Source organism: Micropterus salmoides, unplaced genomic scaffold (genome assembly GCF_014851395.1).
Source record: "Micropterus salmoides isolate LMB-PRFRI ecotype aquatic unplaced genomic scaffold, ASM1485139v1 Ms_hic_scaffold_3, whole genome shotgun sequence".
NCBI lineage: Eukaryota > Metazoa > Chordata > Actinopteri > Centrarchiformes > Centrarchidae > Micropterus > Micropterus salmoides.
The window spans coordinates 741,103-768,010 of NW_024042261.1; the positions used below are offsets into that span (position 1 = coordinate 741,103).

General features: G+C 39.4%; 1 protein-coding gene across 3 annotated transcripts in view; it reads right to left on the reverse strand.

Moving 5' to 3' along the window:
* LOC119882333 (cell migration inducing hyaluronidase 1) overlaps window positions 1-26,908 on the reverse strand; it is a 206,035-nt gene that overhangs the window by 62,347 nt on the left and 116,780 nt on the right. For all 3 annotated transcript variants that reach the window (XM_038692341.1, XM_038692342.1, XM_038692343.1), the window contains exons 5-9: window positions 24,046-24,282; window positions 22,688-22,867; window positions 11,532-11,602; window positions 11,341-11,436; window positions 6,726-6,847 (exon numbers count right to left, since the gene is read on the reverse strand). In XM_038692341.1, coding sequence (XP_038548269.1) covers window positions 6,726-6,847; window positions 11,341-11,436; window positions 11,532-11,602; window positions 22,688-22,867; window positions 24,046-24,282 — 706 coding nt within the window. The remainder of the gene's footprint in view (window positions 1-6,725; window positions 6,848-11,340; window positions 11,437-11,531; window positions 11,603-22,687; window positions 22,868-24,045; window positions 24,283-26,908) is intronic.

Below are 26,908 nucleotides of genomic sequence, written 5' to 3' on the forward strand. Positions count from 1 at the left end.
CTACTGAGGTTTAAGGGCTCAGTGTTCTATAATTATGGACACAAGAACTAACTTTAAGTGAGGTCAGGTCAGAGTAACACAATAACACAGAGTTCCCCATATTTAGGGAAGCTGCTGGAGCTCTATTGTTTTGTGCTCATTATTTTTTCTTTCTTTTTTCTACCTTGCTAAAGGTGTTTGGGCAGCAAAAACTGCTGGACAAAAACTCACCAAAATTGGCAGGTGGGTTGTAAATTCCACCCACTACTCAGGCAATAAAATGGCAATCACTGACCTCATGGTGGCGCTATAACAATCAACTTTTTTTTCTTTTACAATTATCTCTTAAATAGTTTTGTTTAGAGTTAAACTTCTTTAATCATTTTAATCTCTGGATTCATCTGCTGTTTGCTCCAATGGTCTTCTGCTGTAAAAACATCAAATTATGTGACTTATCACTTTTCTCAAAAAACTATTTTTGCGAATTTATCCCACATAGTTTGGGCAATTGACCAGAAACTTTGACAGGATCATCTACAGATGTCAGTGATAAAAAGTAATCGAAAGAATTTTGATTCTTCAGTTTATTTTTCCCCCCATTTTTACTTTTGTGTCTTTACATACAATTTTACATAATTGCTTGTAAATCAAAATTGGCTTAAGCTATTGTAACCAAACTTGGAGCGTCTGTTCAGATGCTCGGTCAGAGCTTTGCTGAGCAGTCCTGGGATATTCCTCCAGTAGGGGGCACTACACATGCGAAAAGTTTGTAACTTGTAATTTGCTGCATGGATTCTTACAAAATTGGGTTTGTAATTGGGTCACTACTCAGTTGATGCATAAAATTTGTTAATTGTTATGCTTAAAGTGGGTGTGGCTTATTACAACAAATGTAAATTTCTAGACATTTCTCATTCCAAACTTCAAAAAAAGAAGAAAGAAAATCACCCAACCTATGGTCAATTCTGAAATCATTGACTATATTTTCCAGAATATGCTAGATCAGTTAACATCTATATCACAAGTCTGTTCAAACGCTACCAAAAAATAATTTCAAAGGGTTGTTAGATCGGTCACACGGTTAGTCTGCAGTGATATTCACTATCTTGCTTTAACTTGTACAGTATGCACAACATTTTCTTTTCTATCAGTGTTGGATCAAACGCCACCAAAATAACTGACAACACACCCAAAACCAGCAGAATGACATGTGGAAAGAAAAAAATTGGCAGATGGGTTGAAAATTTTACCCACTAGTCAGGTACAGTTGTGTTCAAAATAATAGCAGGGGTGTGTAGACTTTTTCTCTCCACTGTACATGCTGGCTATGGTGCATTTCTCTCTGAAAATCGGAGTAAAATGCGTCGTTCCAGACATTGTTCAGAAAAACAGCATACTTTGATTAAAAAGTTGATTAGAGAGGGGAAAACATATAAGTGCATAAAATGATAGGCTGCTCAGCTAAAATGATCTCAAATGCTTCGAAATGGCAACCAAAACCAGAAAGATGTGGAAGAAAATGGAAAACTACCATTCGAATGGATCAAAGAATAGACAAAGCCAATGATCAGCTCCAGGGAGATCAAAGAGGGTCTAAAGTTACCTGTGAGTACTGTAACAATTAGAAGAAGCAAGAAGCCCCTGCAAAGTCCCATTGTTGCAAAAACAACATGTGCTGAAGAGGTTATAATTTGCCAAAGAACACACTGACTGGCCTAAAGAGAAATGGTGCAACATTTTGTGGACTGATGAAAGCATCAGTCCACAAAATGATATGGGGATGTTTTTCATACTATGTCGGGCGTCGGGCCTGTTTATCGCGTACCAGCGATCATTGATCAGCTTGAATACATCAAAATACTTGAAGAGGTCATGTTGCCTTATGCTGAAGAGGAAATGCCCTTGAAATGGTTATTTCAACCAGACAACGACCCTAAACACACCAGTAAGCGAGCAGCATCTTGGTTCCAGACCAACAAGATTAACATTATGGAGTGGCCAGCACAATCCCCGGACTTTAATCCAATAGAAAACTTGTGGGGTGACATCAAAAATGATGTTTCTGAGGCAAAACCAAGAAATGCAGAGGAATTGTGAAATGTAGTCCAATCGTCCTGGGCTGGAATACCTGTTCACAGGTGCCAGAATTTGGTCGACTCCATGTGGAAACAGTGGTCATACAACTAAATACTAGTTCAGTGATTCACAGGAAAGCTAAATCTTCATGCATTTTCAATTTATACAGTAAAAATGCAGTAAAAGTGCTATTTTTTGACCAGCCAAATATTCCTTTCTTCTCACTTTCTGTGAAGTAGTGACAAATTTGATGATTTTTTTTCTTCATGTTTTGATTTGGAATAGAATGGGCAGTGTTCCCAATGCATTTGCATGTATAGAAATAAAAGCTATTATTATTATTATTAGAGCTTGGGCCTTCAGTCACTTTTTTCACACACTGCTATGGTTTTGAACACAACTGTACATATACTTACTCTTCCTGACCTCAAGGGGATGCTGTAAAAATCAAGTTTGCGTATATGCAATTATCTTTAAAAAAGCTTGGCTTCAAGTCCAAATTCTTTCATCACTTTAATCTCATAAATCACCTGCATCTGATCTTCTCCTCTGAAAATGTTAAATATTGTATTTTTCTCGACCTGCTTGGATCTCAATCATTGCCACTTGTGGCTATGTTAATTTTTGAAAGTGTATGAAATGTATGTGCCTTACCAGCTTCCCTTGCTTAGCCATTATTATAGTCACTGCCATGTAAGAAAGGCCTTTGACCAAAGTATAAGCACACATACCTACGTCACCACCTAAGAAGAGCCATGTAAACAATTTACCATTGCTGCACAATCACATCTGACACTGCAGTGCTCTCGCTGCGACCTCCCTCCTTTAAAGGAGTCTGTCACTGTAATGGAAGCCTGAATGGAAACCTCTTCTAGAAACATCCAGTGCTGGTTTAAATGGACCTCTGAGCACTAACTCAGTCCTCATAAACCTTCACTGAGAGACAGATAATGATTGTCTTGTTTTTAAATCATGTGTGCCTATGAGGAGACTATCACTTCTGTGTTTGGACTGGTCGCATATTGCTGCTGGGATGCGCGAGTTTCATTTTGTGCACGTTCACACTTGACGCAGTTCAGAGCTGCAGTTTATAAACATTGTTGCCTGTCGGAGTTTATCAAACATAATAAATAGTTGTATTTCACTCTAACATTGTTCTAGCACAAAGTCTGACAAGCAACCACAACACAGACTGCCCAGCTGGGTTAGCAGGACAGACAGAGTAGAGAGATTCCCTGCAGCTGCACATTTACATAAATTTATTGTTATTTGCTGCTGACATCAGACTTTGAGAGGAGAGAACACAAGTTTACATAACTGCTGTTACCGAATGTCACTCTCACTCAATTTTTTTCTGTTCTTGTGCATTGTAGGATAGTCCCTCTTTCTCCTCTTATGAATGTTGTAAACAGTCGCTTTCAACGTTGACTCTGTTTTTGTGACATTTCATAACATTAACAACATGTCGTTTCACATTAACCAGTTGTTTTATTTTGAAAGTGTAACCGGACGTTGCATATATATTATTGCTAACTTCACCACGGAGCCCTAGATGTCCAAAAACTACGCCAAGGGTTCTTGACCATTTTACTAGGGCACAGCACATGGATATAGGGGCACGTGCCCCAGTAAAAAGGGTCTTGCGACGTCTTGGCTGATGCTATACAAATAAAGCCTCATCATATTTTGACATTAGAATGCTGTACACCCCTTTTCCTTGTAAACCTTTCTAAAAGAGTAATACGACTATAACTTCTTGAACTACAGTAACCCATGACCCAAACAACAACAGGAAAGTGCTGATATTCTGTCTCAGGCACCTCACATCTCCTTATGGTCAGATAATCCAGAACAAAGCAGAACCATTTTACATAACATATTGGGAATGAGACAACAAAAAACTTCATGTGATTAAAAATAGAGCTCTAACAGAGGCAAATTAGACTGAAAACTGTGGAAAACTTTGATTATGTCTAGGCTGGGTAGAAAAATGATGACACGCGCAGGGCCGTCACCTTGGGAGGACATGGCAGTTCTTCCTAAATGCTTATGAAAATACGATTAATTAGCAGCTACTAACTTCAGAAAACAAAAACACAGAAAACTCTTTCTGAAGATCATTATTTTATGCCAACAATTCATTTGTAATTATGTCTTATTCTATTAAATAGCAAAAAAGGACAGTCCAGTAAGAGACCAAGACAATATAAAGCACAAGTGAGCTGAAAAGGAGATGCAAGAGATCAAACTGATCAAGTTATACTGCTGCACAGCAGCCATAAAAAAAGTGCAGCTGGAGCCTAAAGTAGGTATTTTTTATGGTAATAGTATGGGTGTTGGAGGTGGTGCAGGCAGACCTGAAACTACTGCTCATCTTCATGGAAGGCTAACAGCTGCTGCTTAATGATGCCAGTCTGGACCCACATCCAGAGGCTCCAGCCATGTCATGTCCCCACAGAACAGTAATGGCAAGTTGGCTGACTGGAAGAATATAACCCCCCAAAAAGTGCACACAGGAGCAGCTGGAGCTGCAATCCATGTGACAGCTCCTCTTTGGTACATTATTCATTCAACATTATTGTTAATACATGTTGATGTGAGTTTAAATTTATAATTGTTAAGGTTTTCATGAAATAAAACCCAATTTTTGATACTACAGAATTTTTTCTGCACTGTAGGCGGAGTCTGCCGTTCCCATGTTGCATTCTTATGCCTTAAGTATTTGCAGGAGAGTAATGGAATAACAAAGAATCAGCCACAGTGAGTAGTTAGATGAACGGCTGCAGGCGACAGGCTGCACACTTTCAACTTCTAAGCAAGGTAACAAACTCCTTTTACAGTGTCCTGCTGTTGTGTGAAAAACTACTTAAGTTGTGTGCAGTGTGATATTTAGATTGTGCATTGTAATTATTATTGACTAAACAGTTGGTTGCAATTTGCAGCCTCACTGCTAGATGCACTAAAATTTACACACTAAACCTTTAAGGGTGTAAAAACCTGGATGACCTGCAATTTACTGATATTAAACTTAGACAAAACTCAAGTTATTGTACTTTGCCCCAAACACCTCCAAGACACATTATCTAAAGATATAGTTTCCCTTGATGGCATCGCCCTGGCCTCCAGCACCACTGTGAGGAATCTTGAAGTTTTCTTTGATCAGAACATGTCCTTTAACTCCCCCATAAAACAAACCTTAAAGAGGTGAGACTATTATACTCATTTTCAGGTTCAAAATCCTATTTAGGGGTTGTACCAGAACAGGTTTACATAGTTTCATTTTCAAAAAACACCATATTTTTTGTCATACTGCACATTGCTACAGCTCCTCTTTTCACCCTGTGTTGAAGGCTTCGTTTTAGCTACGGAGTGATACATCTTGTCTCTAAATGATCTTTGTTGGGAGTTGCACATGCGCAGTTCCTAATTAAGGACTACTAGCCGTTATATGAGGCGCATTTAGCTTTCATCCCTGTGACGTTACAGGGATGAAAGGGAAGCGGCTGGACTACAAACGAGCTGTTTTCAAGCAGTTCAGAGCAGAGTTTTCTGTGGGAGATGGGAACTCCCTTTGGGCTGGACTTATTACCTATTACATTCACAAAAAAGATATATAACTCAATAAAGGAGAGGGAAAAAGCCAAAAAGCAGAATACCACTTCTTTATGGACCGCCTTTTTTTACCTACGAAATATTGCAAAAATCAGGAACATCCTGTCTCAGAATTATGTGGGAAAAACTTGTCCATGCATTTGTTACTTCTATGCTGCATTAATGAAATTCCTTATTATCAGGCTGCCCGAATAGGTTCCTTAAGACTCTCCAGCTGATCCAGAATGCTGCAGCATGTGTACTGACAAAAATCAGGAAAAGAGATCACATTTCTCCTGTTTTAGCTTCTTTGCATTGGCTTCCAGTAAAATCCAGAATAGAATTTAAAATCATTCTTCTTACCTACAAAGCTCTTAATGGTCAGGCACCATCTTATCTTAAAGAGCTCATAGTACCTTACTACCCCACCAGAGCACTGCGCTCCCAGAATGCACGGTTACTTGTGGTTCCTAGAGTCTCCAAAAGTAGACTAGGAGCCAGAGCGTTCAGCTATCAAGCTCCTCTCCTGTGGAACCAGGTTCCAGTTTGGGTTCAGGAGGCAGACACCATCTCCACATTTAAGAGTAGGCTTAAGACTTTCCTCTTTGATAAAGCTTCATCATCATGAATCCCTGGAAGGAGGGCATGGCATGGCAAAAAATATTACATTCTATATGCACAGTGATGTCAGTCCACTAACCTGAATCTGAGTAAGACAACAAGTGTAGGAATTTGAAGACATCAGAATGCCACAGGCATTTAATTGGTAGATGAACCATTGTTTCATCTAAAAAAAAATCTCAAACCTTCGCAATTTGCAGTCAAACATCTACACAAAGTGAGCTGGAGGGTTACTAGATAAACTGACTCTGAAAATATTACCATGGCACCATATTAAATTTTCAGAGTTTCTCTGAATAAATCAGTGGGTTTTCATGTAGCTTCAGAAGAATATGATAATGACCCATTTGCCAGTATCAGCAGCTTTCATCTCTGTGGCCTGGTGACTACAATTTTATATCAGTAAGGTAGTAAGGTGTATGAGGCTGTGGCTGTGCATGAAGTATGAGGAGATTTACCTGGATGTCCAGTGGACTGGTACACAGTCGGTCTGGATAGGCCTCATGCAGGTCTGACAGTTTCTCCCAGTCTCCAGATCCCCTCTCATCATCCCTGTCAAACCATTCTGTCCACTCTGCCTCTGTGGGACACACACACACACACACACACACACACACACACACACACATAAACCAGTAGCTCCCAGTTTAGTGGTCAGACAGCCAAGGGGTGGATATTAGGCTAGTCTACGTCAAGGCTTTGACTTGTAGTCCATTAAGGTTGTCAGAGAGCATTTGTAGCAGAGTAATTGAAGGGCTCTCCTCTCCCATTATGTTCTCTGTCTGGTTGTCACAGCAGGGGATGTGCATTTGACTGTGGGCCTGAATTTCAATCTGGAGCTCAACACACAAAGGTTGTGTGCCCTGCACTCAAACATTCTCAGGCTGCCGTAGAATGTTTGAGCACAGGTCTCAAAGCCTCTTCCACTGTGTGTATATCTGCATGCTGGAGTGTGGCAGTTTCGACAAAAGAGCTGCTATCTCATGGGAGATGATGCTTTTAACTAAAAAGGAGGGGTCATTAACAGCAGCACACCAGACGGCTTGTTATGAGGCAGACATGTTGATGAGAAGATGTGTGATGATGATATCACCAAGTCTGATCAATTACTGTTCAGGAAGAATTAAAAAAAACTCCAGTGGGATGATGGAACAAGTGTAAGAGTTTTGTTTGTCTGAGTCTGCATGTAGGTACTGTTAGAGTTAAATTTAATCATATTCCTTTTAATAATCATCACAGAGATGTATAGAAAATAGCAATAAGCAGCAGTTGTTGGTGGAGAAAAAAACAAAATGTTGATAAATCATGGAGCCCACAAGGCTTTACAATGATCATTTGAAAATGATGACTTAGGGTTAGTTACATACTTCAAAAGTTAACCACAGATATTCATTGAGTCATGGTCATAGGTGTTAATAGTTTAATAGTTAATAGAGTGTAGTACAATGAGTTAGGAACTGTAGGAAACACATCAAGTTTATTTTTGGACTAAATATCGTATAGGAGGACTGTTCACCATTTCGCTTGATTCCAGATTTTGCCAGTTGAGTTGGCTGTTTTGTTTCAAGGTATGCTTCTGTTTTTAGGCATGCAAAGAACTGAGGAGGGATAGTATATGCTTAGAGTGTAGAAGGTCGAGGTATTCATTTACAGTAGAGATACAAGATATTGTGCTCATTAATAAACGGTTTTAGCTATTTAATGCTATTTAATGCCAGTACAATCTTACTTGTTGCTCTTGTAAAATCCCATATGCACTTTGTTCATGCCTGGTCCTCAGAGGCCGAGAATGTTACCCGAAAAATGACAAATTCAGTGATCTTAGTACAGCAGAAAACATGATCACCCTCTGTTAACATGTTATTTGCACATTCCTCTATTACATGCATATGTGAGAGACACACTTTGCAAACTGTGACTCCAGCCTGGCATGTCTATTTGATAAACTCAGCACGTGCTTGGAACAGAATGTTCACATCTGTGCCTCCCAAATTTCCCTGAATGGAGGACACATGTCATACAACAAACCTCTGACATGTGTGTGTATGTGCACATGTTTGCGCATGCGAGAGAGAGAGAGAGAGCGAGAGAGAGAGAGAGAGAGAGAGAGAGAGAGAGAGTTATTCTGGTGTAAATTCTGCTGTGGACAAAATCAATTCAATATTTCATCATTTGGCTTCATTGTCTAATTTGAAAGCCTTCAAACCAAAACCTCAACAAATGAACAATAACAAATGGTTTGAGACTGAATGCAAAAACCTAAAGAAAACTTTAAGGAAATTATCAAATGAAAAGCATAGGGACCCAGACAACCACAACATACGCTGTCAATATGAGGCCACTCTGGAACAATACAAGTACACCCTAAAAACTAAGAAAGAACAACACAGCAAGAACCAGCTCTGTGAAAGTGAGAGAGTCCAACCAGTTCTGGGAGAAATGGAACAACCTAAACAAAACCCAGCAGGATGAATTGGCGATCCAAGATGGAAATACTTGGATTAATCACTTTACTGAATTATACAGTAATATTACAAAAAATGATGATCAGTACAAGATATTCACAAAATGGAAAACTCTGTTTTTTACCCTGTAACAGAACAAGAATTAACAGAAGTCCTCCAGTCCCTGAAAGGAAAAAAAGGCTTGTGGTATTGATGGAATCCTCAACAAAATGATCAAATACTCAGACCATAAAATCAGATTGGCTATACTAAAACTATTCAATACTATTCTAGCAACTGGAACTTTTCCAGACATCTGGAACAAAGGTTTAATAACCCCAATTCATAAATCCGGAGATAAATATATAAATATGATCCAAATAACTACAGAGGAATATGTGTATCCAGTAACCTGGGAAAAATATTCTGCAACATCATTAATAAACGACTTGTCAACTTTCTTGATGACCACAATATTCTGCGTAAATGCCAAATTGTTTTTTTGCCAAATTGCCGCACAACGGACCATATATTTACCCTCCAGACTCTAATTGATCAAGAATTAAACATTAAGAAAAGAAAGGTATATGCCTCTTTTGTTGACTTCCGAAAAGCCTTTGATTCCATCTGGCACTAGGGCCTTTTCTATAGGCTACTTGAAAGTGGCATTAGAGGAAAAAAAAAAGTGATTTGATTAAGAACATGTATACATAAAGTGAATGTGCGATAAAGATTGGAAATAAACAAACACCGTTCTTCTCCCAGGGCCGGGGAGTGAGGCAGGGATGCAATCTCAGTCCAATTCTCTTCAATCTATATATAAATGAATTAGCAAACCAATTAGAGAGTTCCACGGCACCTGGCCTCACCCTGAACGATACAGAGATCAGAGGTCTGCTGTATGCAGATGACTTAGTGTTGCTTTCACCTACTAAAGAAGGTTTGCAACAGCACCTTAATCTCCTGCAGAGATTCTGTCAGACCTGGGCCCTGACAGTAAACACAGTAAAGACTAAGATAATGATCTTTCAGAAACAATACAGAAATCAGGTTACACACAATTTCTATTTAGACACCACTAAATTACAACACACAAAAAACTACACTTACCTTGACCTCAACATTACATACACAGGGAACTTCAACATGGCCGTGAAAGATCTGAGGGACAAAGCAAGGAGAACTTTCTATGCAATAAAAAGAAACATTAAAATATATATTCCAATTGAAATCTGGCTTAAAATTTTCCAATTTGTACTAGAACCAATAATTCTTTATGTTAATGAAATCTGGGGGCCAAAACTTAATAATGAATTTGACAAATGGGACAAAACAATCATAGAATCTTTCCATACTGAGTTCTGTAAGAGCATCCTGCAGGTGCCGAGAAAGATACCAAATAACCTGTGCAGAGCAGAGCTCGGCCAATACCCCCTCCTACTAAAAATACAGAAAAGATCACTTAAATTTTACAATCACTTAAAATCAGTCACCCCCAGACATATCATCACAAAGCCCTAACATACCAGGAGCTGGAACCAGAGAAGAGTCCCCTCAGTCAGCTGGTCCTGAGGCTCTCTGCAATAACAAGTCCCCAACAGCCTCACAACAGCAATACCAACTCAAGCAGACCAAACCAAATTATCAGCAAGCAGAAAGAAAAATATATTGAATACTGGAAAGAAACGACCAAAACACAAAGTAAATTACAATGTTATCTGACCCTAAAAAGAGAATTCACACTGGCAAATTACCTGAGTACAATAAAATGTCCCAAACTAAGAAAAATGTTGACAACATACAGACTGAGTGAACACAGCCTGGCCATAGAAAAGGGTCGCCACAGACAGAGCTGGCTACCACAAGATGAGAGACTCTGCTCCCAGTGTGACAGGGGACAAGTAGAGACAGAGCTGCACTTTCTAACCTCATGCCCCAAATATAAAACACTAAGACAAAAACACTTTGCAAACATTTCCCAAATATACCCCAAATTCGAATTCATATCAGACAAACAGAAACTCCCCTATTTACTGGGAGAAATGCCCAAATGTGAAATTATTGCTGCAAAATAGGTCTCCTCATGCCATAAAGTGAGGACAACCAGTGGAACCTCAGACTGATAAATAATTGTACAGATTTTCACATTAATATTATTTTTATATTTTAGTAATTGTTTTGTTTTTACATTTGATACAGATATTTTTTTTTATTATAATTTTTTAATCAATTAATTTTTGTTTCTCTATTTATATATACACACACACACATTACTGTTTCATTTATTTATTTTATTTTTATTTATTTATTTTATTATATATTTTATTTTTTAACACACACACACACACACACACGCTTACTGTTTTATTTATTTATTTTATTTTAATTTTTAATATTTCTTCTTTTTTTTTTTTGCACAAACACACATACGCTTTGATTACTTTATGCTTTAATTACTTGTTTAATGAAATGTATGGGGTTGATTGTTCTTATGTTGTATGTATGATGCTTTGGCAATATTGTTGTTACACATTCATGCCAATAAAGCTAATTTGAATTGAGAGAGAGAGAGAGAGAGAGAGAGAGAGAGAGAGAGAGAGAGAGAGAGAGAGAGAGAGAGAGGCTTTACCTTGCATCCACTGGCTAATAGTAGTGATGGTGAAATGCTCCCCAAAACTTGACTGAAAAATACGAGAGCTCAGGGCCTCTGACGAGGCCTTGGTCCCTGACAAAACACATACAGATCACTTACAACATGTATGCTTTTTTACTACATACATAATGTCAGGTTGGTAGCAAAAATTAAAAATGTATTCCTACCTTGATAGACTGCGTGATCCTCCACAACAGAAGAAACATCACCTTTTGTCACTATAAAAGTCCAGGGATGCCTGTAGGGGAAAAAGAGAGGAGATGAAGCAGAGGACAGAAAAAGGGGGTGACATATTTGACAGAAGAAAGGAGAGGTAAGGTGGAGAAGGACAGTGAATGGAAAGAAGGTACGGGGAAAAGACTGAGACTGAGACCGAAAGAGAGATACATATGCAGTGAATAAGAGAGAAATGGAAATAGAAGAGGGCATACAAATAGAAGCAACAGTACAGCAGGCGAAAAATTTGGAATATCTAAAGACTGCGTGCGCGCCCGCGCACACACACACACACACACACACAGTGTATGACACTTGTCAGCACACACATATACACAGAATGAGACACTGTAATGTTATGTGTAATGTGTAATGTCTAATGATGTTCATGTAAAGAGTGAGCTACTGACATCCACAAGTTGGGAGTCTAGGTAATTAAATGAGCTATCCTAGCATGCATCACTCAGGTAATGACATGCTGGCTGTGAGGAAGGAACAGAGGAAGCTCTGTGCAGTGTGTGACTGCATGTCGGTGTCTAAGATGGCACCATGTTTCTATGACTGGAAGGTGATTGTGTGTAAATTGAGCAACAGTCAGGAGAGAGGTTTAAGATTTTCAGTATACAGTGCACTGTCGATGTTACATTACATTTATGTAGCTGACGTTTTTATCCAAAACAACTTACAATAAGTACTTATTTTAAGTAATGTCAACCATGTAGCTACAACCTAAAAATGCAAGAATCCTCCAAGCACATCAAAGAGAGATCAATAAGAGTTAGAGCAAGAGATTTTTTTTATTATTTCTCGAAATGCAGTCTGAACAAATGAGTTTTTAGTCTGCGACGTAAGATTTTGTTTAGCAAGAGCTGCCTCCCACCCCCACCAGGCTGGGGTGTATGGTGTGATCATGTTCTGGTAATAGGATTGGCCTGAGCCATTTGCAGCAAGGTAGACCAGTACCAGTGTCTTCAATCAGTTTCTAGCAGCCACTACACACACTAGCCAGTGTAGGTGGCAGAGGAGCGGTGTAGTGTGGGAAAACTTGGGTAGGTTGAAGACCAGTCAAGCTGCTGCATTCTGGATGAGCTGCAGAGGTCGGATGGCACATGCAGACAGACCAGCCAGGAGTGAGTTGATGTAGTCTAGGTGCGAGATGATGCCTGGACTAGAACCTGAGTCGCCTCCTGTGTGAGGAATGGGCACATCCTCCTGATGTTCTGGAGGACGAATCTTAAGGATCAGGTTGTTGCAGCAATGTTGGCAGCGAAGGACAGCTGGTCATCCAGTTTCAGAACCAGGTTCCTTGCAGTCTGAGCCGGGGACACCACAGAGTTCACATTGGCACTGTCGATGCCAGTGGTTCTTTTCAGTGGTGATGGAGAGGTCCATGGTAATTTACATGGTGATCAACATCCTTTATCAGTAATGGTCGGTGATTTATTTTTTTATTGTAGAAAACACTTAATGTTTTTTTCAACAACCCGAAACATAAAACGGTGTTGAAACAGTATTAGATTACAAAAAAGCCAAAAGAAAACAAACCAAAAGAAAGAAGGTAATTGTGAGTCGTATTAAAGTATTATAATGTGCGTCTGTATTGCAGGGATCTTGCTAAATGTGGTCAATGGATTTTATCGTTTGAGATTGTGGGACGGCATTCTCTCCTTTCCATTCGTAAAGGATGGTCAGGTAAAGGAGATATGAAAGGAAGCATTGAGGCTCCTTTCCTTAGTTTTTAGAGAATTCGAACAGCTCTTATCATGGCTGCCGCGGTTCACTTCACTCAGTTAGGAACAGTGGTGTACTCTACGTGATACGCAGGTATATGCCGTATACCCACTAGGAATGTTCAAAGATTTCCGTATACCCACTTAAAATAGCGAGTTGATACGTAACAACATTGTTTTGTGACAGAACTTTCACACGTTCATTCATAAATTCACCCCATTTGTGTTGCGAAGCTCTGAACTGACGTCAGCTACCAAACAACAACACAGCTGCGTGCGGTCACTCGGCGCACGTTTGAAATTAACTAATGTGCATTACTGAAGGAAATGTGAAACCCGAGCAAACTCAAACTACACTATTTTAGTGTTTTCGTAAGCCTGCACACGAATGTTAAAAACAAGCCAGATTAGGCTGATACTATCGTAACGTTACCTGGTGAGTGAAAATAATATATAGGCCTATCTTATCATTAATGCTATCATTAACGGAACTGTAACAGCAACGTTAATGTGGTGGATCAATGAATGCGGGATACTCTGTGTGTGTGTGTGTGTGTGTGTGTGTGTGTGTGTGTGTGTACAGTAGTAGCAGTTCCTGGATGCTTGCTCATGCATTTAAGCTGATACAGTACATAACCTACGTTTGACAATGGTTTTTCGGAAGATAAGTGAGCTTGAGAGGATGTGGACAACTTTTGGTGTCATCAGTGCTAATGTTCTGTAATGAATGAGTTTGGGTGATAGAACTGCATGTTCATTGTTATTACTGCTACTGAGCCTCAGCTTTCCATCATTGTTAATAATAGCTGCAACTTGCACTGTGAAATGTGCATTGAAAATTGCCAGCTGATAAAACCAGATTCATATAACATCCAAGGCTAAATGCAGCTAAACTGAGTTACATGGTGATTAACACTAAACATTAGACATTTACACCCTAAATTGGTGCAGAAAATGTCTCCAGAATGCAGGAAATTAAATGTTTAATGATCAAAATCGTCTGGGGGAGGACCCCCAGACCCCCAATCGTGTACTCATCAATGAATATTTCTTTAAATACTATTAAAAAATCTTTTCTGGATTGTCACATCACTTATGCTAAGTGTTTTGACACAACTCTAATCTGAGCCCTAAAATGCCCCCACCACGTTTGAACACAAAGTGACACCCTTTCCCACCTGTACAGGGTAATTTATACTTCTGCGTCGAATCGACGGCGTAGGCTACGGGGCTACGCAGAGGCTACGCAGAGGCTACGCCGTCGCCTGACGTGCACCTCCTCAAAAATGTAACTACACATCGAGTCGACGCGGACCGTGAGCTCAGTGCTTTGAACTAACATTTACTAGCGGCCAAAACGGCGGCTGTAACACAGTGAATCAATATATTTGACCGTCGCAACCCGAGCGAAATGACTCGTTTTGCTATCACAATGTGATCCATTCGCTCTGTAACATTTTAAAACGCTACACCAGCCGCACGTTTACAATTTTAACCCCATTTACGTTAGCGGAGGGCTAAACCAGAAGTTAGCCTGCTCGGCCGGCAAAAGTCAACACAGTGGACGCTGTCGCGCTACTGCCGACAGTATAAATGCATGGCTACGTGTGTAGCCTAAGGTGTAGGTACGCACGTAGACCCTACGCAGGAGTATAAATGGGCCTTAACTGTCATTGGCTGTTAAAGTATTTGCGTTGTTGATAACACATAGCCTAAGCAGTCCTTCAGAATGCTCTCTATTACATGTACATGCATACTGTATTTATTAGTGAGAGTAGTGGCGCTTATGGGACGTCATGTGGGGACGGGGGAGTATGAGGCTGTAAGGGAAAAATCACAGCATACTCACTAGAAAAAACTAGACTACACCACTGCTTAGAAACCTTCCTAAGTGAAAAAGACTTTTCGAACGCAGCAAGTTAACCTGTAAATGCAGTTAGTGGGGTAGGATGTGAACAGGAGAGTGCAGTGCACCTGAGACTTCTAGGAGGGTGAAGAGGAGGATCTGGTGGTTCAACATGTCAAATGTACAGTAAGGTCCAGCAGGATTTAAAAAATGTACTGGCAATAAGAAAGTATAAAAATGTGGTGCAAGTAATAATCCAAAAATTACTTCAAAGTTTGCCATAAAAGTATACAATATGAAGTAAATTGAATTTAACCTCACTTTACTGCACATTACAAAATAGATTTTAAATGTTTTTTTTGAATAACAAAATAAGCAACCATCAAAAATGTTTAATATCATAACTCATGCTGCAACTAAGAATTACTTAAATGTTCAATTCATGATGTGATTCTTATTATTTTTCAATTAAATAATTCATTGTAGAATCTATAAAGGGCTATGCACATGCACTAAATGGACAGCTAGCAGACTGTGAGGAGATATTTGCTGAATTTGAAAAATACCTGTTTGGATTAGAATCACTTACCGCTTTTAATCGCTTAAAATTTTAGCAAATACAGTGCTGATGTATTAAAAAATAGCTTATGTGGATGTAACGTTACCTACATTATAGGTTGTTTACCTAATCATAAAAAATAATGCCAACCTTTCTAAAGTCTGTGCTTAAGGCGAGACACTGCAGGTAAATAGGGTGAAAAATTTTATTATTATATATCACCATGAAACTTTCCCAGTTGATTACTTATATTAAGACAATATTTTTTTATATTACAGGTTTTCTGAAATATTATGTTTAAATATGCAAATGAGGCAGTATCTAATGAAATCTAATCTAACTACTAAATTTATATTTCGTGCTTTGTCTGAAAGAAGAGATGTTTATGAGACAAAGTAGCCCAAAGCTCAAAATTTACCAGGAGTACCCCTAAATTTCATCTAAGCACCCCTAAAAATTTTTTATTATTATTATTTTCTAAAAAATTGTTTTTTGTCCTCTAACGTTAGATTTTGGTGAAGCAAGAGAACGGACAACCAATTAGCCTACAGTTTCATGGCTTTTTCTTTTATTAAACGGATTGCGGGCCGGTCAGCTGCAGCGGAACGCTGTTTGGTTATCTATGAGACTGGGCCAAACTACTACTTTCACTTTTGAGGGGGATACGAGAACCCCCTCCCAACTTGGACTGATCCTTGTTTTTGCAATGAGAGGAGTATACTTTGCATTTTAATCCAAAACATTTTGCACCAGTTTGCTACGTTTTGTCTGGGCTGATCTCAGCCCAGGTTTGTGCGTCGAGATGGTAACTATGGCGAAAAGAAAGAAAGAGGAAAAAGAAATGTGTGGTGCTGAAAAAGTAGAATTAAGAAGAAAAAGATGTCGGCACAAGAGGCAGCTGAATGCGCCAAATTAACCGACTGCTTCCTTGGTGGAAGTAGCTGTGGCAGGTGCAGATGAGGCAGGACCCAGCAGCACAAGAAATAGGTGTCATATATCACTCCATAAGTGAGGAATATTTGTGTGTCTGTATGTGTATTAGCTTTTATCAGTGGAGGTGATGCAGCGGTACAGGGTGATGATGACCCCAGTGATGTTGATGAGGAGGGAGAGAAGAAAAAGGAGGAGCTGCAGGAGGTGCAGCAGGAGCCGCAGGACGAGGAGGAGAAGGACAAAAGGACCAGAAAAAACAGTGTCAGGTACATGGGCAGTGTGCAGGGCTGAGTAGAGATAGAATTAGAAAATGTAAGCAAGCATGTAACAAGATTTAACTGAAAATACAAAACTGAACACTTAAATTAGTAAACACTTTTAACACATCCTCTGAGGGAGTAAACACGAGTCTACAGCTCCACACTGCTGTCTGACTAACTGGTCCACTGACCCCATAGGGGTCATTTACACTGGGGACATGACACCACATTTTGAAATGGCTGATTTTGTCCCCATCACTTTTTGAAAGCATTTGTGAAAAGGTTTATTTGCACAATAAGAAAATATGCAATGCAATATGGTTTTCCCTCATATATATATATAGACATTTCCACCGTAAATTGGAGCAGAAAATGTTTCCAGAATGCAGGAAATTACGAGTTTAATGCTCAAAATATTATGGGGGAGGACCCCCAGACTCCCACACATATATTTCCACATCAAATATTTAATTTAAATAGTGTACTAGTAGTGTAATAGTATACTTGTTCTCATGCATCGTCACGTCTCATGACCCAAATGAATCATCACGCCCCTAATCTGAACCACTTTTCCACAGAAAGTGACAACCTTGACTCACCCGCTTCGCTCTGCACCAGCTCCTCTTTAGTAGGCCTACTTATACTCTCCACCGATTAGTGAACACTTTTGTGAGGCATTATAAGCAAGCTACGTTCTCATTAGGGGCTCAGCACCCCTAAAGGTCTGATCCTAGAATTGCCCCTGCTCAACAGCCCTGTATCTGCTGTGGACTCCTTCAGGTTTCTGGGATCCACTATATCCCAGGACCTAAAGTGGGAGCCCAACACGGACACCATCATCAAGAAGGCCCAGCAGAGGATGTACTTCCTGCGCCAGCTCAGGAAGCTCAACCTGCCTAAGGAGCTGCTGATCCACTTCTACACAACCATCATTCAGTCTGTCCTCTGCACGTCCATCACTGTCTGGTTTGGATCTGCCACCAAAAAGGACAGGAGCAGACTACAACGGACAGTCAGGACTGCAGAAAAGATCATCGGTGCCAACCTGCCCTCCATTCAGGATTTATACTGTGGTGTCCAAACAATAATGCCATGATGTGTTGAGAAGAAACCCGCTTGACACTGTTCTTGATCATAAAAGTTTATTAAATCAAGGAGTTATTCCTTGGGTAGTAGCCGACTATTTAAAAACGATAAAATATTCTTTGTGTGGTTCATCAGTGATAAATTATAAGTCCCGCAAGGTGCAGACAACTCGGCACAACTCCAGTGAAGCCGGGTCTCAGTCTCTTCAGCAAGTGTTCCTCTTCCGCCACACACATGCGCGTGCGCACATGCTCACTGATGACCCAGGGTTAGGGTTACAATTTAGGATTTATTTACGCACTTTTAAAAAACATTTATTGAAAGTTTTATTCTTTTTACATGTTTATTTACAGCATTAAACGTTGAAATGTATATTGTAATAGGCTGTATATTAACTTATTGGGAGAAAACTGGTAGTTCAATGTAAAATCAGACGTTGAGCACCCCCATATTGCCAAAATGGCATGATCCTTGTTTCATTGCGATGCATCGAATCTTTGACTATGGGGCTTAGCCCTACTGTATACCAAATCCACCTACCTCATGTACATAACACCTGCACATACAGTCTCCTCCAAAAGTATTTGAACGGTAATGTAAATTCCTTTGTTTTTGTTGTTCCCTGAAGACATTTGGATTTAAGATCAAAAGATGAGTATGAGACAAAAGTTCAGAATTTCAGCTCTCAATTTGTGCTGCTCACTGCACTATTTGTCAATCTGGCTATATTGTTTTTTGTTTTTGTTTATAGTGTGTATATTTGTGTTCTCTATACTGTAGCCTGTGTCTGATTTTATTATTGTGTTAAAGTATTATTGTATGAGTAGTCAAATTCCTCGTATGTGTACATATACCTGGCAAATAAAGTTGATTCTGATTCTGTAGAAGTGTTATAGAGCAGTTTTTATGAATCAGTCCATGTTTTGTTTGTCTTGTGCACATGAAAAGGTTATGTGCAATGGTTTAACACTTTTACACTGACCTGCAGGTGACAGCAATGCACCAGCAAAGGCAGTGAAGAATAAGACTGCACATTGTTAACACGGATGTGAAAAATACAGGATTTAAAATCGGTTTCGCAACAATTTGTTAGGCCCCAAGGATACACACAATGCATTGTAAGTAACACTGAATGTAAACATAATTTTTGTTTGTTTACAAGAAAATTCCACAGGGCACCTTTAACCAAGTTTAGGGTGCCTGCCAAATAGAAGTATAGGGGGCATTGCCACTGATTACATCCACAAGGGCCAGTCTTGCAAAATGAAGTGTCATCAGCAGTCACTGAGGTCACAGTAAAATGACTGACATTGATGAGCAACACTTGTGAATTGCTGCTGATTTACTATAGTCATTCTGTACAGCGAGTCAGTAAAATATTGCTGTCTACACCATTAAAACAGGAATGTATGATTAGAGTGTAAAAAAAAGACACCCAGAATCCAACATCCAACTTATTTCATGCCAACACAATTTGGTCAGCAAAGCCCTTTGAGGTTAATTTATGATTTTGGGCTGTATAAATAAAAATTTACTAGACTACCCCCAAAACACCACACAAGTTTAAACCACATCTGTATACATTCCCTGAGAAGTTTTGAAGAGTTTAATTTCATCTTTGCTAAGCTTTGAAAAAAAGCAGCACCAGAAGTGTGCTGCTGTATATATCCGTGCTGCCACCACTACCACGGGTAAACATATGCAAATGACATAACTGAGAATGTATGGCAGAGTCTACAATGTCTCATAAATTCCAGCTTATTATATTGTCTCTGGGTGTGCCGCAAATTGCACAGCCTCTCTCTCCTGATGACACTAGTGTTGGCCTGTTTGGCAACAGTGTCAGGAGAGAAGGCGACAAGAGTCATTAGGCAGGAATCCCTCCGTCGCCTCACCATCACTCCCATCCATTTACTCTGTCCTCCACAGTATCCAAAGCCATGGAGCAAAATACAAATTGGGAAAGGGAATGTTAACTTGCGCTCCATCCTCAGGGTGTTCATGAAAACTTCTCAGTGTTTCCTGTGGTCTCCTCAGCAGCATTCAGTTTCATAACACCGCCTGGCTCTGAGGTTAACCACAGGGCATATATTGCCAAGATTCACCAGCATCTTCTCTCAGCCCACAACAAGGCCTCTGCTGCTGTAGTTGACTACAAGTATGCAAAACAAAATACATTGACACCAGCTTTTTTTCAGAAAACAAAAGAGCACAGTTGTGTCTTGTTTGAGGAATGTGTTCTTATCCACTGATACCACTCGGAAACTCTCCGTTTCTTATTTTAGTTAAATCAATGCATGACTCAGTTTCCATTTCCCATGCATTCCTGACATACTAACACACACTGACAGGCCTGACAGACTGTGTGTGTTTGTGTGTGTACATGCACATGCACACATGCACATTAAATGACATCCAGTCTACATGTGTCCTTGGGATTTGGAGAAGGCTTAAGACCATGCCCTGCAGGGGGTACAGAGGGAGTATGGGGTACCGTAGTTGCTATGAGCCATCCAGTCCTTATATAACTGCAGTGAGAGCTGTGTCTGTATTCTCTGTATTCTTCAAGGCATCTCTGCTCTTTGCAGATGATGTGGTTTCGTTGGCTTCATCAGACTGTAAACTGTAGCACACACTGGTGTTTGAGTGTAAAGCGGTCAGAATCTCCAAGTCTGAGGCAATGGTTCTCCACCTGAAAATGGTGGGTCTCAGTATTGTACCTCAGGCTTATTCCCAAATTAGAATAAAATGGAGCGTGAGATGGACCGTCATGGTGAAGGTGAGCGGAGCTAGAAAGTAAAGTTTTTGATTTACCAGTTGATCTACGCTCTACCCCTCATCTATGGTCATGAGCTCGCACATACAAGCAGCCTTAAGAGGTTTCCTGTACAGGGCAGCCTTTAGAGACAGGGTAAGGAGCTCAGACATCCAGAGGGAGCTCTGAGTAGAGCCACTGCTCCTTTGCATCAAAAGGAGCCAGTTGAGGTAGTTTGGGCATCTGATCAGGATGCCTCCTGGGGGCCTTCCTTTGTAGGTTTTCCAGGCACGTCAAACTTGTAGGAGACTCCGGGGTAGAACCAGAACTCGCTGGAGGGATTACATCTCATCTGATTTCATCTGGCTAAGAAATGCATCGGGATTCCAATGTCATATAAATTTATTCTTTGTGTGTGTTTAGCTCTACTAAATCCACAGCTGAACTATTCTATGTCCAGGCTGCATTCCACTTTATTAGGCACACCAGTATAATTATATGAAATCCAATACAACTGTTGTACTATAAAGTCTACTTTTATGATCAGTTTTTTTGACACAGTCATAGAGGTGTTAATTCAATTATATATTTTAGCATTAAAGAGGTGGTATTATGCTTTATGGCTTTTCCCCTCTCCTTTATTGGGTTATATACCTTTTTTGTGCATGTAATAGGTTTGCAAAGTGAAAAAGTCCAAAGTCCAGCCCAAAGGGAGTTCCCATCTCCCACAGAAAGCTCTGCTCTGAACTGCTTGAAAACAGCTCGTTTGTAGTCCAGCCGCTTCCCCTTCATCCCTGTAACGTCACAGGGATGAAAGCTAAATGCGCCTCATATAACGGCTAGTAGTCCTTAACTAGGATCTGCGCATGTGCAACTCCCAACAAAGATCATTTAGAGACAAGATGTATCACTCCGTAGCTAAAACAAAGCCTTCAACACAGGGTGAAAAGAGGAGCTGTAGCAATGTGCAGTATGACAAAAAATATGGTGTTTTTTGAAAATGAAACTATGTAAACCTGTTCTGGTACAACCCCTAAATAGAATTTTGAACCTGAAAATGAGCACAATACCACCTCTTTAAAGTCATAATTAGTGACGATGTTATACTGGACTGTATTAAATTAAGAGGTGTTTCTAATATCCCCTTCATGCATGTAAATATGTAACAAAAAATGTACCTCTCAATATAATGAAGTGCAGTAAAACACCACGTTTAACTATGACCTCAACAACAATTTACACATTTCTGAGAATATAAACTTTGTAAAGGTCTTTGTAGTAATTTAGGGTAGAGCTGTTGTATTGAATTGCAATTGATATTTACCAAATATATATTATTGTGAAAAGGTTTATTTGCAATTGATATTTACCAAATAAAGTGAGTTTATATATATATATATATATATATATATATATATATATATATATATATATATATATATATATATATATATATATATATATATATTTATTTTTTAACAAATCTTACACTGGAGATAGTTTATTGAAAATGATTAAATACCAAGGGGTCCCAAAATGCTGCCAGGCTTAATTAGAAAAAGACAGCTATACACTGTGACTCAGCTGGGGTTGTAAAATTTTCTCATTAATTCACAGATATCAATAAAGAATGCTCCAAACAATACAGTGCTGGGAGCTTCAGAAAAACACATTATTTTTCCTGACATGGTGTGATCTGAATACCTGAGTTTGTATTGGAAGAACTGAGCAGAGACGCTGAGCCCACAGTACTGATCAGCAGGGTGTAATAAACAATTATTGTCATTATTGATTCATCTATTATTTTTTGATTATGAATATTAGTTAGTAGCTAGTTATATTAATTTTGTCTTGTTTTTTGTCTCAGAAAATAAAATCCATCACAAGTTGCCAGAAGTTAAAATGATGTCATTTACAAACAATATTTCAAGAGCTCACCTAAATCCCAGACTGCTGATGTGCTTGCTACCCAGCCTGTCCAGGCTCTTCTTGGCTGAGTCCTCCAAGTTGTTGGAGCCCTCATCGTTGACCACCATGGCCAATATGAGACCTGCCTCCACATTATCCACATACTTTGCAAGGCGACAACTCTCATCCTTACTACGGTATGTGTCAAACCTGCGGCAGGTAGGTGGGCGGAAGGTTAAAGAAGGAACAGGGGAAAGAAAAAAAAACTTTATTGTGTCTTGCATTCAGAGTCAAATAAAAACCTACTGCAGGTCCTGCAACAATGCAAATGTTGACTGGTCAAACTAATATCAGGTTTTTATAGAAAGTGCACCCACTGACTGTGAATGTGACACACTCATAGGAATGTAAACTGACACAAAACACTGAATGAACCATTCCAAGTGATGCTTCACAAATATCTATAGAATACAGATCAAATATTGGTCACTTAAAGTAACACCTCCAGATTTTACTTAAGTCCAACTGAAATTAACTTGCCTAAAAAGGGAGAATTATCACCTCCTGCCTGTGCTACTGTTTCATTTTCTTTTGCATTGTGTGTCTTCGTCCCTGCCAGCTCAGCTGTCAATCAAAGTCTTACCCCAGCCATACAGGCTCAGAGACTAAAGGAGCATTTCGGATTTATCTTCAAATACCCCTTTTCTTTATTTCAATGATAAAAATACATTTAAATGTAAATTACTTTACTTTAATGTACATATAGCACCCCATAATGTCAAGTGCTGTGAGTGCTTTAACAAAATCAACAAGGACTGTACCTTAATTTAAAAAAGTTGCTAATAGCTAAAATAAACCTCTCATGAGCACCAAGATCAGATATGTTAAACAACTAGTAAAACTGTATTCCATTTCAAAGCAAAATTTGCAGTCTATTCATTTAGAATTATTGTTGAATTGTTTTCTAATCTCTCACTGCAGCTGACTCAATCTGCATATAAACTGTGTTGTAATAAGTGTAAATGTTAAGTGCTTTTTATGGTTGTCACCTTTAATCAGACAAAGTATAATGACAGTAAATTAAAGTAGACTGGATGCAGTCCTGACTCCTCTAAAGATTAAACAGTGATCTGTTTACCACAATAAAAGCTGTATATCAATTTATCTGATCTCCATTTGGAATACAAATGTAATGGATAACTAGTCATGAAAGGATATTAAGGATGGCATTGATTTCAAAATGTAATATACCTGCATCAGTGCCACAGCCATTAGAGGAATATTTGTGTTCTCCATTATAAGTGGTTACCCAGCTTATGAGATCAGCCATGACATAATTTCTGCTCTTATTGAGCAAGACGCATCCTCTGCTTTGAGGGGACCCTTACCTGTCAATATGCAGCACTTCTCCTGTCTTGGGGTCGATGACGTGGATAATGATGCCACGGTTCCCCCAGCTTCTTTGGAACAGGTAGTTGTTTTGGTTGCTCTCACCAGGGTGGAGGGTCTTGTTGAGGAACGTCCACGACAGCTTCTGTTTTCCATGGATCTCTAATGTCCCTCCTGTCCCCACGCCAATGTACTTCCTCCCAAAGTAGCTGTGTTCCTGATCACTGTCATCCAATCTAAGAACATGTGAGAGACAATAAAAATGACAAACGAGGAAAGGAAGTATGATTCAGTCAGTGCTTGTAGACATCACACATCACAATAAAAAAAAATATCATGGCATTTTGCCTTCATAAGTAATAAGTGACAGGAAAAGCAGGGGAAAGTGGGGGATAGGCGTGATAAGGGATGTGTGTCAAACAACGATGAGACTTCATATCAGGAGGAAATCAACAATCTTGCAGAGTGGTGCACAGAGAATAACCTACTGCTCAACATCAGCAATTCCAAGGAGCTGATCGTTGATTTCAGGAAAAAGGAAACAAAGACACACACTCCTGTCTACATCAGTGGTGCTGAGGTGGAGCAGGTGAACAGTTTCAGGTTCCTGGGAATCAGCATCACAGAGAACCTGACATGGTCATCTCACATTTCCACACTAGTGAAAAAAGCTCAGAAACAGATATATTTCTTTAGGAAACTTAAGACGGCTAAGTTCTTGTGCCAAGTTCTTGTCAGCATTTACAGAGGAGCAATAGAAAGCATCCTGACTGAAAACATCACTAACTATCATGGGATGTGCAGGGCACAGGACCAGAGTTTTGCAGCGGTTGAGGATACTAAAGGACAGTACCCACCCAGCCACAGGCTGTTCACCCTGCTGCTTTCTGGGGAGAGATACAAAAGTTTCTTCTGCCACACCACCAGACTGCAGAGCAGCTTTTTACCCCCAAGCTATCAGACTCTTAAACTCTAATTCATACTCAGCACTGCTCCATGTATATCATTTCTGTTTTACCTTTTTTATGATTGTTGTACTGTATATTGACTCATTATTGTCTGCTATGTAGCAGAAAGGAGTTGCATACGCAATATCTTTTTACAACCCAAATGTAAAATGACAATTAAATTACTTTGAATAAAGGTGCTGGACTCAAACTTGGGGACTGTCCACAAATCCCATGAAAGGAGACCAAACATGTGTTAGTCCCACTCTCATAACGTTTTGACTTTGCTACCCTGTATGTGGCACTTAAACTTAAGTCCATTTGTTTCTACTGAAGACATAAATCTTTAACAAAACGCAAAGTCGACATGTACACAATCGGCTCTTTGATGTTGTATTACCCACAGCAGTGCTTTGAGCAAAATGCTAATATCAGCATGCTAACATGCTCACAATTACAATGCTTTAATGCTGATGTTAAACAGGCATAATGTTTACCATGTTCACCATTACTGTTGCCAACTTTGTCACTATGAAATAAGGGACAAGGTGGCCTGCTACAGCAGCGCGGGTATGGTTTTGTGTGAATATACAGTGTGTTGTTTTAAACAATTTTTCATAATGTTGGTTAATCTTAATTAAATATTTGGTAGGGTTAAAAAGGCCAGCAACACATGGAACCTTCCACCCCCTATCTTCAAATGGTACTTTCCGCCCCCTTCTTAGAGTGGTATGTTCCGTCTGCCCAGTGCAGTTCACAAGATCATGGAGAGATCTGAGAGTTCTAACTAAGTTGCAAAAGGAATGCCAATGCCTTTGTTTCCGACTGTAGTGTGCGTCCATTGAACTGTAAGTACTTTACGTCTCCTATTATTATAGTTTGGGTATAGTCTTCCCCTTTTCTTGGCTAGATCTTGCTCTAGCTCACTTTAGCTACTGTTAGTCATGTCAATTAGGCCCATTTACGAGCAAGTGAGTATCTAGAGTGCTAGTTCCATTTGTGTAGAGCCTGTTCTTAATGTAATGACATTCAATGTGTCTTTTTATTATTAATAGCTGTCTAGCTGTCAACTGTTTTCTTTTTGGAAAAGTGGTTAGCGGGCATCACTGTGGTGCCACCTTGTGGCCGTTCTAAGTATGGCGGCGTTTATTTATTTATTTTTCTCATTTAGTTCTTTATAATGACTGGTTTAATGGGTTGTAATATGTTGCCTTACTCTGTATATTATTCCTCATTTCAGAACCACACACACATCTACCACAATTTGGCAATAAAGCTAGTTGCTTTGGAAAATAATCGTTCTCTAGAGCCTACAATCTATTTTTTATTGATCATTAAATGCACATCTTATTCTCTTACATTTACTTGTGGGATCTGTGCTTTTTTTTATAATTTATTTATTTTTATTTCTTTAAAAGGGACAGTGCATATTAATGGACAGCTTTTCAGCAATTTAAATATGCCAGAGTTAGCCCAAAGACTATTTTACATCTGTAGTCCCCCGTCAGGTCATCACAGTAGGCTACAAGGTAACACAGCTAAACATTAAAATTGGATACAATACAACACAATTTAAGAGACGCCACAATTTTCAACATCATATTATAACAGACACCACAGCAGACAGGGTTTTGTAATTTAAGGTGCTGTTTACTCATCTTCTATTCACTCCTTTCTTCTAAATGCATTTTCATCTCTTGTCCCTCTTCCATTTCACCTGCTTTCACGTTAATTTCTTCTGGAGTCCCTGGATCACCAATGTGCAGTTAATCTACCTGCTGTCCCTTGCTGTGATGCCTATCCTTCCTTCTCCCTATCTGACTCATCTGTGTGACAAAATAGTCCCTCAAACACAATCGAATCATCTAACATCAGCTGGCGAGTAGTGATGAGTGCATGAAGCATTATGAAGCTT